The sequence below is a fragment of the Dryas octopetala genome, chromosome 6 (assembly GCF_963921425.1).
Source record: "Dryas octopetala chromosome 6, drDryOcto1.1, whole genome shotgun sequence".
Classification (NCBI taxonomy): Eukaryota; Viridiplantae; Streptophyta; class Magnoliopsida; order Rosales; family Rosaceae; genus Dryas; species Dryas octopetala.
Genome location: NC_141371.1, coordinates 11,929,811 through 11,945,856, shown reverse-complemented (window position 1 = coordinate 11,945,856; position 16,046 = coordinate 11,929,811). Strand labels below are relative to the sequence as shown.

General features: G+C 34.6%; 1 protein-coding gene across 4 annotated transcripts in view; it reads right to left on the bottom strand.

The window, feature by feature from the left end:
* Positions 1-16,046, bottom strand: part of LOC147282417 (insulin-degrading enzyme-like 1, peroxisomal) — a 34,201-nt gene that overhangs the window by 5,833 nt on the left and 12,322 nt on the right. For 3 of the 4 annotated variants that reach the window (XM_086248488.1, XM_086248491.1, XM_086248492.1), the window contains 9 exons: positions 15,685-15,765; positions 15,367-15,452; positions 10,533-10,619; positions 6,119-6,222; positions 5,178-5,280; positions 4,896-4,991; positions 4,610-4,799; positions 4,401-4,462; positions 1,854-1,958 (listed from right to left, as the gene is read on the bottom strand). In XM_086248488.1, the coding sequence (XP_086104614.1) occupies positions 1,854-1,958; positions 4,401-4,462; positions 4,610-4,799; positions 4,896-4,991; positions 5,178-5,280; positions 6,119-6,222; positions 10,533-10,619; positions 15,367-15,452; positions 15,685-15,765 (914 nt within the window). The remainder of the gene's footprint in view (positions 1-1,853; positions 1,959-4,400; positions 4,463-4,609; positions 4,800-4,895; positions 4,992-5,177; positions 5,281-6,118; positions 6,223-10,532; positions 10,620-15,366; positions 15,453-15,684; positions 15,766-16,046) is intronic. The other variant, XM_086248490.1, reaches the window with a different exon arrangement.

The following is a 16,046-nucleotide window of genomic DNA, read 5'->3' as shown; positions in this document are numbered from 1 at the left end:
TAATATACTAAGAAGAGTTGTTGGGCCTAGCTGCTTCAATTAATCTGCATCTAATTCATTACAACTTGGCCTTGGCTGGGTTGTGTCGTGCAAACATGTAGAAATTGACATTAGGACCCACTATCTTTCCTAGTGCAGAAAGATAAACGAGATAAAAGAAAAGGAAATAGAAGTAGCTAGAAAGAAACGTGGGACCCAAATCGTCAATTCTTTCCTATACAAAGAGGAATTTGATGGCGGTGCTGTTTCCATTGCGCAATAAATACCCAAGCACTGCTTATTCGACTCTCTCTCTCTCTCTCTCTAAACTCTCTTTAAATTTTTTAGGGTTTTATTTTCTTGTTATGGAGAACTAAACTCCCTAGCATTAGGGAATCTTACAATTTATCTATGTAATTTGTTAGTTTGATTCAAATTTTGGTCTTCAATGATTATATTTTTCTATGTGGTTGATTATATTTAATATTTAAGTTTTCTCTTTGATTTAATTGATGAGTGTTTGATGCAATTCATAGATTCAATCATGCTTTTCCTATAGTTTAGAAAATCAATCATGCTTTTAATAATTGAGAATAACTTGTAGATTGATATAATTTCGATGAATATTGTTTCTTGATAGTTTGTTGCTTAAGGGTACATGTTATGCATGGAATTATCCTAAAGGAAATTGAAAAGAGCTTTTTATGATTTTGATAAACCAGAGTGAGAAATTACTTAATTTTATGATATTATTCTAAAAATTATAATTGTCAAATCCTCCAATTCAGGGCGCTTCCTAGTTGTACCTTAATTGAGTTATAAAAAAAAAAAAAATCAAATTAATGGATTGCATAATTAAGTTGTAGGTGGAACCCTAATGCCTTAGTATTTTCTCATTATTGAATTTTTCCTACGACTCAAAGCTTGTTTAATTTTTCTATCACTTGTTTCAGTTCTTTAACAGTATGTTTGAATAGAGAAATTTAACTCGGTATTTCATTAAAAGTCAGAATTTGAGAAATGAAAATCTTCAATTCCCTTGGCCTCATTAACACAGAAATTTAGAATTTACGCGGGAAAAATTATGGAATTTTTTAGGGTTTTATTTTCTTGTTATGGAGAACTAAACTCCCTAGCATTAGGAAGTCTTACAATTTATCTATGTAATTTGTTAGTTTGATTCAAATTTTGGTCTTCAATGATTATATTTTTCTATGTGGTTGATTATATTTAATATTTAAGTTTTCTCTTTCATTTAATTGATGAGTGTTTGATGCAATTCATAGATTCAGTCATGCTTTTCCTATAGTTTAAAAAATCAATCATGCTTTTAATAATTGAGAATAACTTGTAGATTGATATAATTTCGATGAATATTGTTTCTTGATAGTTTGTTGCTTAAGGGTACATGTTATGCATGGAATTATCCTAAAGGAAATTGAAAAGGATTTTGATCAACCAGAGTGAGAAATTACTTAATTTTATGATATTATTCTAAAAATTATAATTGTCAAATCTTCCGATTCAGGGCGCTTCCTAGTTGTACCTTAATTGAGTTATAAAAAATAAAATAAAATAAAATTAACGGATTGCATAATTAAGTTGTAGGTGGAACCCTAATGCCTTAGTATTTTCTCATTATTGAATTTTTCCTACGACTCAAAGCTTGTTTAATTTTTCTATCACTTGTTTCAGTTCTTTAAGTTCTTTAGCAAATTCTGTTAACTTTTCCACTACTCTATGTGGATTCGACACTCGACTTCCGAGTTATACTTTGCTACGCAACACCTACACTAGAGTTTAGCAAGCAAGAACAAAGCATAAAAACATTTAAAATATAATATTTCTTAGGCACAAGGAGCCTTAAACATTACCTTAATAACAGAGAACCTGTCAGCTTTCACTTTAAAGCTTGCAATCTTTTCAACTACAGTTTCCAATAAAATCCTCAATTTGTGATTATAACCAACCAGAATCACCTGAAGAAGACAATATAAGGTCACAAGCAAACAATAAAATGCATCCATTTGAGAAGGAGGGGGGGGGGAGGAATAACTCAAAAAGTAGCACAAATTAATTAAACTTAAAAACAAAGGCCAAATCCAGGTGTAGTTATGATGAGCAGAAGGTAATGATGGGGCTAAATGACATGGAGCTCCAGAAAATGGTAACTTTAGCACAGAACATACTAACTACTGTCCACCCATTTTGGACCCTCTTCAAAAATCATCCACCCTCAAACAACTAAGTGATCTAAGGTCCATTACTTCATCCAGAATTTAGAGCCTTAGTGTTTTGTTTTGGCCACAAAGCCTTAGTGTTTACAGTTGGAGAAATCCATCAGATGGTTTCTACTTCCGCCTTCTAAGTAACTAACATTTAGCCTGAGCTGGAAGTTTAACTTCTTAATATAAATTATCCTAATTTAAACTTTCTCAACATCACAGTGCTGCAGGACCCAAAAATAAAACAATAAGCTGAGACAGCACAGACTAAACTTTTACAGAAACAACAAAACAACAATTTAAAGAAGCATCTAGCAAGTTTTGCATGATTTAATAAGATACCTCAAACCCACTATCTCTTCCCTTGGTTCCACATAGTGAGGACCAAGGGTGGAGATATCCTACACGTGAGTGTCATCCCCTTGATAGGTATGGTTTCTCTTCAGGTAACAATGTTGAGTATCCCATATCTAATTATTGTCTTATCATTGCTTATCTAAATCACATCTAGCTTTTGCAAACCATTTGTCCTCTCTGTCTATTCCTAACAATGTTCAGGAAGTTCTTAGCAAGAAGCATTATGGCGTTGACTATCAGAAGACCTTTGCTCCAGTGGCTAAGATGAATACAATAAGAGTTCTCATATCCTTAGGTGCTAACTTGGATTGGCCGTTACAACAATTTGACGTGAAAAATGCATTCCTACATGGAGACCTAAAAAAAAAGGTTTATATGGATTCTCCTCCAGGATTTATCACTGAAGTTGGAAAGGTGTGCAAGCTAAAGAAGGCCTTATATGGCCTCAAACAGTCACCTAGAGTATGGTTTGGCCGATTCAGTCACTCTATGAAGGAATATGGCTTTAAGGAGTGTCAGGCTGATCATACTCTATTTATCAAATGTCATGATGGTGGTAAGATAACTATGCTAATTGTTTATGTGGATGACATGGTGGTTACAAGAAGTGATGAAGGAGAAATAAAAAGGCTCCAAAGGCATCTAGCTACAGAATTTGAGATGAAGAATGTGGAGTCTCTCAAGTATTTATTGGGAATTGAAGTTGCTCGTTCCAAGAAGGGCATCTTCTTGTCTGAGTGCAAATTTGTCTTGGACCTATTGACCGAGACTGGTATGTCAGCTTGTGAGCCCATTGATACTCCAATGGAGGTAAATCATGGGTTAGTAATTTATCCTGATTAGGTTCCAACTAACAAAGAAATGTACCAAAATTATTTGGGAGATTCATCCATCTGGCTCATACACGACCAGACTTGTCTTATGCTGTAGGTTTAGTGAGCCAATTCATGCGTAATCCAAGTGAAACACATAAGGATGCAGTAGATCGGATTCTCAAATATCTAAAATCTGCTCCAGGCAGGGGCATACTGTTTTTGAAACATGGGCATCTAGATGTGGAAGGTTACACTGACTCTGATTTTGCTGGTTCAATGGTTGATAGAAAATCTACATCAGGTTATGTGTCGTTTGTTGAAGGTAACCTTGTGACTTGGAGAAGTAAAAAGCAAGAGGTTGTATCAAGATCTAGTGCCGAGGCAGAATATGGGGCATTTGGTCATGCAATCTGTGAGTTAATTTGGCTGAAGATACTAATGAAAGAGCTGGTATTTGCATCTAAGAAGCCGATGATTCTATATTGTGAGAATAAGGTGGACATAGAAATTGCACATAACCCGATTCAACATGATCGAACCAAGCATATAGAGATGGATAGATACTTTATTAGTGATAACCTAGTGAGTGGTGTCATTCAATTGCTGTATGTGAAAAGTGAAGACCAGCTAGCTGATATGATGACTCATGCTGTGACTAGCATGGAGTTTTGTTCTTCATTAGACAAGTTGGGCATGTGCGATATCTATGCACCAACTTGAGCGGGAGTGTTAACGGGTATATCAAGTTGTAAATAAGTGTGTTAATAGCTGTTAGTTGACTTTGCCTTTTTTCCTTTTTTGTGCTTTCTTGCCCTAGTTGGGATACTCTGTAAATCATTATAAATACCTCACTTGAGAAAAATAAAATAATTATGTTCTCTAAATCTGCAATCACAATGCTACAGGACCCAAAAATAAATCAATTGAAGGAGAAGCTGAGACAACACAGACCAACTTTTACAGAAACAACAAAACAACAATTTAAAGAAGAATCTAGCAAGTTTTGCATGGTTTAATAAGATACCTGAAACCCACTATCTGTGTGGCCTATTCCATAATACAGTCCAGCAACCTGAGCATAATAAGCTGACAGCGAAACAATTAAATAAGCTCTTCTTCATGAAAATAACACCATTTGTGTAAGTGAAAAAGAAAATTGGTCACCATCAATGGAAATTAAATGGAGATGCCCAGATTAAACATATCATATTTGATTGTAAATACACGTCTTACCATATTCGTTCAAGTAATCCATTAACAGCAGAGTAAAAATATTAGTTAGGACTTCTGCTTCAGGGGAGTCACTTGCGTGGGGACAATTGAAAGCAATCATAACATAAGCTTTAGGGGTAAAGAACATTGTATCAGGCTTGTACCATAGTGTCGAATACGGTGACTTTCTCAGCAGAACTGGACATTTGACCTGATTAAAAATCAATCATATCAGAAAAATTAAAGTTCTTTGTTCCGTTCAAATTAGATTTTTCTATTTCAAGTTAGATTTTACTTTTCATCACACCTTCTCATGCTCAACCTTAAGTGACAAATCAGTGGGGATAAACACATTAGGTACTGGTAGGTGCAAATTCTCATTTGGGGAAGATACTATCCATTCCTGCAATCAAATTAAAAACCTTCAGTTTCAGGATTGGCTGTCTTTTCTTTTCTCCTCTTAAAAGACTCCTAACACCTCTAAACTGATGTAATTAACCAAAAAGCAACAAAGCTTGCAGATTATTACCACTCAAAGCTTTTTGTGTCCGTTAAAATATAAAAAGCGATTTGTACATCCCTAACAAACCTGAATCATGGAGCCAGTAATTCTCTCGATGGAATAAGCAGTTCCATACCATGGCTCAACCATGTCAGTATGACCTTCAAATTTCTTTGACTCCCAGAAAATTCTGTAGAACAGGAATTATTAAAAAACTTATCACAGTTTAATGTCATTATCTGATCACACGAAAAAGTAAAAATAGACAATAGGAGAATTATGAGAACACTAAAACGTACATTTCTTTAATGCAGATATTAAACTTTTAGTAGAAACACAGTGTTTTATAAGAATTTGATAACTTGTTATATTCTTCTCATTTAGACGTATTTAAACTGATACAAGAATTCCTAATACAGCTAGAAGAACCAATAAGGAAATAATTACAAGGTCAACTATCTACAACTAATTCTATGACACTATACACACTAAATTTTTCCACTTTTAGAGAGCAGCAAGAAGTACTACGTATGCCATGGATGGAAAGATCAAATGCGTACATAAATAATATGACCATTCAAAACTTAAATAGGACAGCCCTCAGGAAATAGGATAAGTGATTAATGAGTTCTGGTACTGTGAATTACTATAAGAAATCAATAGAATAAATAAATTTCATTCAACACAGGTATAATTATTTGTCCACTATCTCTCTCTTTTGTTAATGTAGGTGGATATCTTGTCCACATCTTAGATTGATCGGAAATAGGAATCAGTGGGTTGTCAATTAAATGGTAAAAGTAGGATTCACATCAGAATTGAATGGAACTAGTTTAGTCTTATAATAGCTATTCACATAGAAATTTAAGGACCGACATTGTTTATCATCTTCCAAGAAAGATAGGAATACAAGATTAACGATTGCAATCAAAGAGAGAATTTATGTACCTCTCCATCAGACTATCATTAAGATTTTGGAAATCACCTTACCAACCCCTAAAAGAATCCAAATTAAGTGATAGACTTACCTGACACTGTTTGGAGAAAGCTTGTTCAGCATCGTTTGGATACTGTCTGGACGGAAGTTAGGAGGCAAGGATGATCTTTCGAGCCAATATTTTGGGCGACATTTCTGAAAAGTGATACAAACTTGTCATGTGAGTACGAAGCAAGTACAAATATAGAATTCAAATCTTTTGGGGAATATTTCTGAAAAGCAACTACCATGCATCCACTCCTCTTTTTTGTGTTGGAAAAAAACAAAAGTTTCTTAATGCAAATTAAATTAAGTATAATAGCAGTGAACAGGCAGTCCAGCGAAGGTGCAATCATTACCTTCTACAATCTAACTAACAACAAACTAATAGCACAAAGCCATTGAAAATTAACAAATGACTTAAGAAACAGCAGCTCCCCAATCCATATGAAGAGAAATGTGGGACCATGGTTTTACAATTGTAAGGACCTAGAGTAAACAAGGAAGGACCCATAGAATAACTAAGGGACCTACTCCCTATTTCAAGTGCAAGGTTCATGAAGAATAACAAAAACTATAGGACCCCCAATTCGTGTAAAGATAGGGGGGCAATGAAATACATGGCAAGGGACCTACTCACAACTTCGGTGCACAGACCGTGACATAATGCAAAAGGCATCAGACCCCCAATTTATATTAAATGGGGGGACCGTGGCAAAATATGATATAGGACCGCTACTTTCAATAAAGTAAGCAACAATCATGCATGATGTCTCAAGGGACTGTGCGAAATGGGTAAAGAGTCGACGGACCGAGCGAAGAACGAGCTCAGGGGACTGTTAAAAACTTATATTGGGAGGGACCACCTAAAAGAAAGCAAAATAGGCACAAGTCCGCCAAACCCACGCATAAGGGAACCTCCCCCAATAATGTGAAACACAAGGGACCTAAGAAATCGAAACCACACAAATTAAATAGCTTGAGTCCTTCCCAAATAAAGACTCAAGTATGGAGTTCACTCCCACAAAGAGTATACTTCCCAGTGACTACAAGTTTATCTAACTTACAATCCTAAGGCCATGGGGTTTGATTCATCTTCTATATATACGCTCTCAAATATCAATCAAAGGTATGTAATTCTCAAGCTCTAAGCCATTGCTTTGAGTTTATAAAAATCTTGTTTTCTAACTTGACTGTCAGAGAGCTTTTGGCTGGCACCACACCGGTACCCCCATACCCTCCAAAGGTTTTTCTCATGTTTGCAGGACCGACGTTTTCTGAGTTTAGCTTCATGGAGATTTTATGCTTCAACGAGAGAAAAATAGAAGATCTCTAAATTCATGAGTTTAAATTCTTAAGAATTAACAATTGTCAAGATTTAAATATTCCAGCAAACAAATAGAATTGGCGATTTGCCCATGGGGAACAGAGTGATTAGAACAATCAAAACCCAAAACAATTTAAAACAATTAATCCATCAAACAAAAAAATTGTCAGTGTTGACTTCTCTCAATCCAGTTTATTAATCAGCAATATGGTGCCATATGAATTTTAAATTTAACACTTCTAGAATGTTAATTTTGAAAGATACCTTCACAAAAAATTATTTCTCCAATTTTATGACTGGACTTTATATTTTCCCTGCAAAATTGATCTCATATTCATGTACGGCAACCCTGCCCAGAGTTCTTTGGTAGGGGAAAGAATCCATACAAAACAAATTCTTACAGGAACATAAAACCAAGTGGCATACATGTCAGTAAGCATAAAATGCACACATAATCAAGTAAACAAATGTCAAGTCAATGATATTTTTATAGGAAACATAAATATGATATTACTAAAATTTAGAAAGTGAGTACAATTAAAGTGGATCAGCAGAAGCTGATGCAGATATTGTAATGCATGGGAAAAGGTTAAACAGTCATTAGTAATTGGCCGTCCCTCTCTCCCTCCATCCCTCCCCAGCCAACCACTGCCCCCTTGCCGCTCCAGCCACCGGCGCCCCCATCCCCCGTTGCAGCAACAAACCCAGCAAAATCCAATGAAAAAAACCCACGTAGCCCAGCAAAACCCACAAAAAAAACCCCTTGCCTCCCCCCTCGTCACCCAACCAAACCCACAAAAAAAACCCAGAAAATTGTTGATTATTTAAGAGATCAGACCCATCAAAACCCAGCAATAGAGAAGAAGATGCAAAATTTTCAGATCTGGTTTTTGGTCGACACATGGTGGTGCTATAGCACTTGCCACATTTTGTGAAATTTTTGGTCGACACATGGTCGAATTTTTGTTTTTTGTTTTTGTTTTTGTTTTTTTGTTTTTTTTCAGATTTGGGTTAGGAGAGAAGGGGAAAAAGATAGAGAGAGGAGATGATGGGTCATTGGCCGATGAGGGAGGTCGTTCTCCATGGCTGCGGCAGGAAGAAGGTGTTGGAGGGTTTGGCTACTGCAGCAACTTGTCGAATTTTTGGTCGACACATGGTGGACTGTGAAGACAATTTCGTATATAAAGGGGTATTTTGGCCTAAAAAATACAAAATGGTCATTATTGCTAGTTTTGGAGCTAGGGATCAAAAAAGTTTAAGGAATATTTAAAAGGGTTATTGAATAAAATTTGTAGTCTAGGTTTTTCACGTGTTTAGCTAGGTGTCAAGTTTTGGGCAGGAAAAATTTGCCACATCATCCAAAAAACCACGTCAACTTGGACACGTTGGCATTTAACAGCACCAATGACGAGTGCAAATTTGCTCACCACCTTAATCTGGTCACCACTACATTAGGTGACTGCCACGTATCATATATAGTGACCATGGTTAACTAGTGTTATTATGATGAGAGAGAATGTGAGTTAGAAATAAAATAATAATTTTACTCTTATTTTAACTTTTGAATAAAATTAAACAAAAACAGAAAAAATGAAAAATCCTATCATCCCGACATCCCCCATCCCGATCTATCTGCAGGAAACCACCATGAAGATCATCTTGATCAAAAAGCAAACTTTCTTTTCCTCTTATCTTCAAGGCCATTTAAGAGAGCCCATTCAAAAAATCGATGCATCAAGAAATCTGAGTTTGTGGATTTTAGTGTCATAACCAGAGGAAGGCAATGAGAGAATTATGTTTCTGAAACAGAGTAATGAAAATCACGCAGAACAAAAAGCGAGTTTGGGTAGAGGAGGTGGTAAATGGGTGTTCAGGTTTTTATATTTTGGGTTTCAAATTCCATATGTTAGTTTAATTGTTTCTTCAGTGTTGATGTTTATGGTTTGTGGCTGCATATTCGATGATTGATAGGCTGCACCGGTGAGAACTCAGGCCAGTGAAGGAGGGGAGTCATTGGGGACTGGGAAGGGAGGTGAAAGGACTTCTGAAATTTTTATGGTAATTGTGTTTTAATTAAAAAGGTAATTGAAATTTCTAATGACTATTAAATATAAAAGTTTTAACTATGGTTAACTAATAGGACACTTGGCTTGCATAACAGATGGTGGTGAGCCTCACCACCTAAATTTAGGTGGTGAGCAAATTTGGTCTCACAAATGACGGAACCTTTTTTCATGGTTTTTGTTAATTGGTGAACGCGGTTGAAATATTTTGTAGTTTGTCGATCCGTTTGAAATAGTCACCATAGTTCATTGGAGTTTTTTTGTAATTGCGCCTTAAAGGAGATCATTGGGGTAGCTGTTAATCATTAAGTATTGAGCTATAAAAAGAGGAAACCTTATGTCTTGTAATCAGTTTTAAATAGAGAATTGCAGTATTTCTCTTCGGCTTTTTATCACAAATAATCCCTTAATTTTACTAAATCATCAATTTGGTGCCTAAAGTGCATTTTTACTCAATGTCATCCCTCATCTTTGCCACTGAAGATTAATTTAGTCCCCATACACACTTTGAAAATTCGTCAAATATAGCTCAGGATATGAAAAAATTCTTCAAAAATTCTTATGAACTCATCTTGACTACTACTATTTTTACATGGAGGTCAAATTATCAAATTGATGTTTAGTATTTTCCAAAAATTTTGAAAATTTTTTTCTGGAAAATCAATTTGATAATTTGACCCCATATAAAAATAGTAATAGTCAAGACGAGTCTATAGGAATTTTCGGAGAATTTTTAGCGAATTTTCAAAGTGTGTCAAGGGACCAAATTGATGTTTGATGACAAAGATGAGGGGCAAAATTGATTGAAAATCCACTTTAGGAACTAATTTGATGTTTGAGTGAAAATAGGGGGACTATTGGTGATGAAAAAAACCTTTCCCTTAAAATATTCAAAGCATCAGTAGTTTTAGAATTTTTCCAGATTTCTCCTTTAGAAAATCTTGGCTCCAACAGTGTTTGGAGTGAGGTTCAGTCCCTACTTCTACAGTTTAGGGGCTGTACTTATTTTCATTTACATCAGAAGCACAGTGAAAATAAAAAATAAAAAATAAAAAATAAAAAACTGCCTAATTTACCTGCATATGTTGTGAAAGATTGACCACATAATCATCAAGCTGTATTTTGTCCTGATAATGAAACTTTGTCTCACAAACAGCCGAAATCTGCAGTAAAAAGTCATTTCAGAGTCCTTGAAAAAAAAATCAGAAAGACGAATTTTAATACCGAATTTTGAACATAAAAAGCACTAACGAAATATTATAATTTATTCTTCAAATCAAATCAAACCATACTATATATGATTGAATTGTTTAGATACATAAAAAATCATGAGAACATGGTGATCAATTATTTGTAAACTCAGCATCACATTCCTTAATTATTCATATCCATATTGCCACTGCTTAACCCTATGTTTGCTTACCCAGTTGAGAAAGGCAACAAAACAAATTCCCTCAAACTTTCTACACAAAATATGTAAACTTGTAGAGAAAGTTGACTTGTAAAAACAAAAAAGAACATTGTTAACATTTCCCTCTGTACTTTCCTCTCATTTTCTCAATGTAGTCAAATACAAGAAAATATCATTACTTTCTTTTCTCTTCTCTTTTATAATTTTTCCTTGTCTAAAGCGAGACAAACATATGATAAGTTCACAAGACATATTAGAGTCACCATACTGCATACTTCAAAGGCATGTTATTAAGATGAGACCATATAACTTCATATTGTCCCATAACAGTTTCAACTGATTTCATAATTCTTGTATAGCAATTGAAGAACTCAACTCATCAACTCAAATCAGAAGTACAAAAAAGTTGGGAGATAATATGGTGGGATATGGATGAGCCAAATAGTTTGTGGCAATGCATGATAAAGAAGGGTTCTTTAGATATACCTCCATTTTCAATACTCCATTTTAGAGTAATTAAGCCCAGTAGGTAAATAAATGTGTGTAGAACTTTTTTTTTCACGTTAGATAATGGTTTAGGCATGAATTTGTGGATATTTACAAAAGATGTCATTGTGTCATTGCTCCAATTGAAACAATATTTTAAGATCCATGATTTGAGGCATTTATTACTCCTAATTTTGAAAGTTTTTATTGATGAAATTTCATGATTCATGCATCCAATTCAAAAAACATTTATTACCAATTCACATCAACATATAAACACTTAAACACAAAAAAAATTTAACACAATATACATATAATATACCTATAATATAGATTAAAAAAAATAAACACAGTAAGCCTCCACTTTGAGTTAAAAAAAAATATATCTAATAAAAATATAACAAATCCATCACAATACAAATATAGCACTAATATATATAAATATATATACTAATACCTTGTACTCAGGTACATAAAATAAAATAAGAAAAAGAAGAAAGTACCTACCACTAAGGTCAAGAAGAAGATACCTATCACTCAGGTTAAGAAGAAGATAAGGGTGCGTTTGGTAACGTTTTACAAAACAGTTTTTCATTTTACAAATTCAAAAAATGACAAAAATGTGTTTGGTTGCCGTATTGAGAAAACAGTTTTTGAAAAACACAAAATAGAATTTCTAGTTTACAGTGTAAATTCAGAAAACGACTAAATGATGTTTTCAGTGAATTTAGAAAACATAGATAACACAGATACAAATAAAAAAAAAAAACATGTGATCTGCACCTCCTCCCCACCTAGCCAGACCCACCTCCGGCGGCAGCCCTACCCCCCGCCGTTGCCCACCTCACCCATCTCTCTTCATCTCTCCTCTATTTCTCTATTTCTTTTTTTTCTTTTTTTCTCTCTCTCTTCCCATCTCTCAAAATATATACTTTGTAATCCCTCTATAGTTTCCAATTCCCACTTCAATAAACGGATCAAGACTCTCAGTAACATCCATGGCAGGAAGCTCACGAACCTTAACAATTTTTACATAGAGAAAATGCATATGTTCAACTAGATCATAGGTGCTTGCAGTGTTGTCTCCATTAATAATACGGCCACCAACAACTCTTCCACCTCCAAGGTAGTCGCGCCGGCCGAGGTGGGTTGGGTTTTATAAAAATTCTCTTCTTTTTAATTATATATTTTATGAAATTGATTAATAATAATTTATAATTAATATCTTTTGTGAATATAATTATTTAGTTATAATAATTGGTTAATATCAAATGTGTTTTCATTATTTTTGTTTTATATAATTGCTTTTTAATTACGCTACCAGACGCCTTCTCATATTTTGAGAATGCAAAATTTAATTTGTCATTTTCATTTTACAATACAGTTTTTAGAAAATTGTTCTGTAAAACGTTACCAGACGGGCCCTAACTATCCCCTAAATCCAACCTCATTTTGAGGTATATATACCAATGGTTTCATCATCTCTTACTCAGGTATAAAAATGTGGAAGAAAAATAAAACCAACAATCATGGAAGGCTTGGTGTTGAAAAAAAATGAATAAGATAAGAGAAAAAGATGGGAGGAAGAAGATGAAGATTGAAGATTGATGATGAAGAAAAATCAAAGAAAATGAAGATCAAAAAAGAAGAAAATAAAAGAAAAAGAATAATAATATGATCGAAGAAACCACAAACACAACAAAAGCAAAATAATACGTTACTTACCTAGAGAACAGGTGATGATGGAAGCTTAATGATGTTAGAAAAACTTAAATGACGTTTCTTCTTAATCTTTGAATTAACGTTGGTCATAATATTCAACTTCAGAAATTAATGGCAATTAATTAAAAAAATTTTAAATGACAATTACCTTGAAATAAGACATTAATTGTCAAAATTAAAATATACCTATTTTTAACTCAAAAGGTAAAAGTGGAAATCAGAAAATGAATTTTCTGCAGAAAAATAGATAATTATGTGGCAAATTCAAAAATGGGTGTTTATCAAAAGGATTGGGTAATATCAAATTGGGCCCCAGAAATGAGTGTATCTCTAATTAGCTCAAACAAGAAAGGACGTACCCTGTAGTTTTTGTATAGTCCATGTCGTTTCAATTTTGATAATAGAAGGCTTTTCGTTTAGTTAGCTTACAATTAATCACATTTCGTCAATTTTATTAACTGAGCAAATGGAAAGATGACTTGGCTTGCATGTGATGATCAACAACAATTATCTTGGAAGGTCAATTTTACCCCTACACGTTATTATCACATGCAAGTCACGACATATTTTCATTTGTTAAGTTGATAAAATTGCCAAAATGTGGTTAATTGCAAGATAAAGTAAACAACAAGCCTTCTATTGCCAAAATTGAAACTATCGGGACTAAAGTTGAAAATCGTTAAAACTACAGGGACTTTAGGTGTGTAATTTAGCCAAGAAGAAATATGCGTATGATGTTGGCGGCTGGACCACTACTGGGTTCGCATGGTTTGTGGAAAGGGATCCGGCCAGAAAGATTGGGCTGAGTTTTCCACTTAATTTGTTTTTAAGATTGGAGGTGGATGGAAAGTTTGGTATTGGCATGAGATATATGGCGTGTAAGTATCCCTCAGAAAATAATTTCTTTTACTTTTTAATATAGCAGCAGATAACGAAGCATCAGGATTTGATTCCTTTTTTCTTTTTTAAAGAAACAAAATTCTATTAAAAATCCTCAAAAGCACAGTACTATGGCTGTAGGAACCAAAACCCCACAGCCCAAATTAACAACAGGAAACTTGCCTAATCTAAGCAAGATCAGATAAAGAAGCAACTAACACCCAGCTGCCTTCAATCTAGAAGAATAGTAGAGCAAGAAAACTTGAATTTCACAGAGATGGATACCCAAAGCGAACCCAAAACCTAATACTATCCCACAGTTCTTCCATCCCAACCGCTTATAAACTTCAAATGTTTTCCAATTACTCTCCAGTCCAATGGCCCACATCAGCGCCAGCACACTGCAACCCTAGAAGATGGGACAAATGTTGCTTGATTCCATTTTTTGTTGGAAATCTATGAGGAGTTGGATTTGTTTGCAGACTTTTTCTGAAGATGTTGTATGAGGTTAAGGTTAGAAGTGATGAAGAGGAGGTGGTTAGGAAAGCATTTTACTAGCCATTACTGGGATCACCTCAAATTTTGTTTCCTTGGAAGGAGGTGTGGCGAACAAGTGCACCAGTACGTAAAGGTAGCATTTTTTACATGGAATACAATAAGCAAATTTTACAGTTGATTATCTGAGGTTAAGAGGTATGATTTTTCTAACAGGAATTATTTGTTTCAGATGGCAGAGAAGACGGTCAGTTTCTGTTACACTGCCCAATGGCATAGGTGTTACGGGCTATCTGCTTTCTTAGATTGGGGTAATATGGTTTTGCCTTGCTCAGTTAGTTGGCAGGGTTTGTTATATTAAGAAGCAGAATAGAAGAGTTTGCAGTGCAATTCATTATCCATTTTTTGGTGATGTTTGGATGGGGCAGAAAAGTAGAGCTTCTGATGGGAGATGATTGTTTGAATGGACTAGCTACATGGACTCCTCTCTTCTCTGCAGGTTCATTAGCATTTTTTTTCTCTTCATGTTTTAAAGTTCATTAGCTAGTGCTATCTGTGTATACGGCTTGTCCACATGAGCTGACATCCCCTTAGCCTATCTCTAGCTAATAATTCTTATTTACTCCCCAAAAAACAAATCCAAGTTTTTAGCATTACTTGCAAGGATAACTGCTAATTTTCTACAATGCCAAAACACTATATGGCACTATGATGTTTTTGTACTACGATTATGTACAATTTAAAAGTGGGATCATTTTAAAAGATAACTAAGTATCCAAAATGGACCCTAAGAAAATAAAAATAGCATCCAGACAAATGGCACTGGTTGCTCAATACCTGCTAGAGATCCGCAGTAAAAGAGAAAGGTATTATGCATCAGTAATTCCATAAACTAGAAACACATGCAAACGGCATACCTCATCAAAAATCCATTTGCAGACACCTGACTGCTGTAAGAGGCAAATGTATTTAAAAAGCAAGCCTACTATATCTTGCATGTGCTCTGCAAAGCAGTCAACAGATCTTTTACATTCTAAAAAACTATAATCAAGGTTAAAAAATTAAAATTAATGCCACCCTACAAAAGAATATGTTAGATACGTTTTCCAATCTCTGTCTAAAGAACATGTGAAAAATGCTTAGAAGAAATGAGATAAAGCCTAAACGGGGAAGGGGAGGGGTTTGGAACAATAAGAATAGCAGAAAATAAAATTAACAAATTAAAACAAACTAACCATGACCCGCGTCAGTGAGATCAATGTCTACTAGAAAGAAAGCAAAGTCGTCGTCTTGTGCACACAAAAATGTTGCCCATCCTGCGTTTTATTTTAAACAAAAAAATGAAATTAGCTTTTTCTTGAAAAGAGGGAAAAATTGGAGTTAACTTCCACCAAAATATATTAACTTCATCCATCCTATAAGATGGACAGAAGTTGACCGCATCCGTTCCTATCTACTGCCCCACTGTCCGAAAGAATTTCCATCTTCACATGTTAATCTCTAAGTTCAAATTAGATCATTTTCTTAGTTTGATATCTTCCAGAAAAATGCAGATTGAAAAATCACAACTTCCTTGCGATGATGTTCCCATCCACTT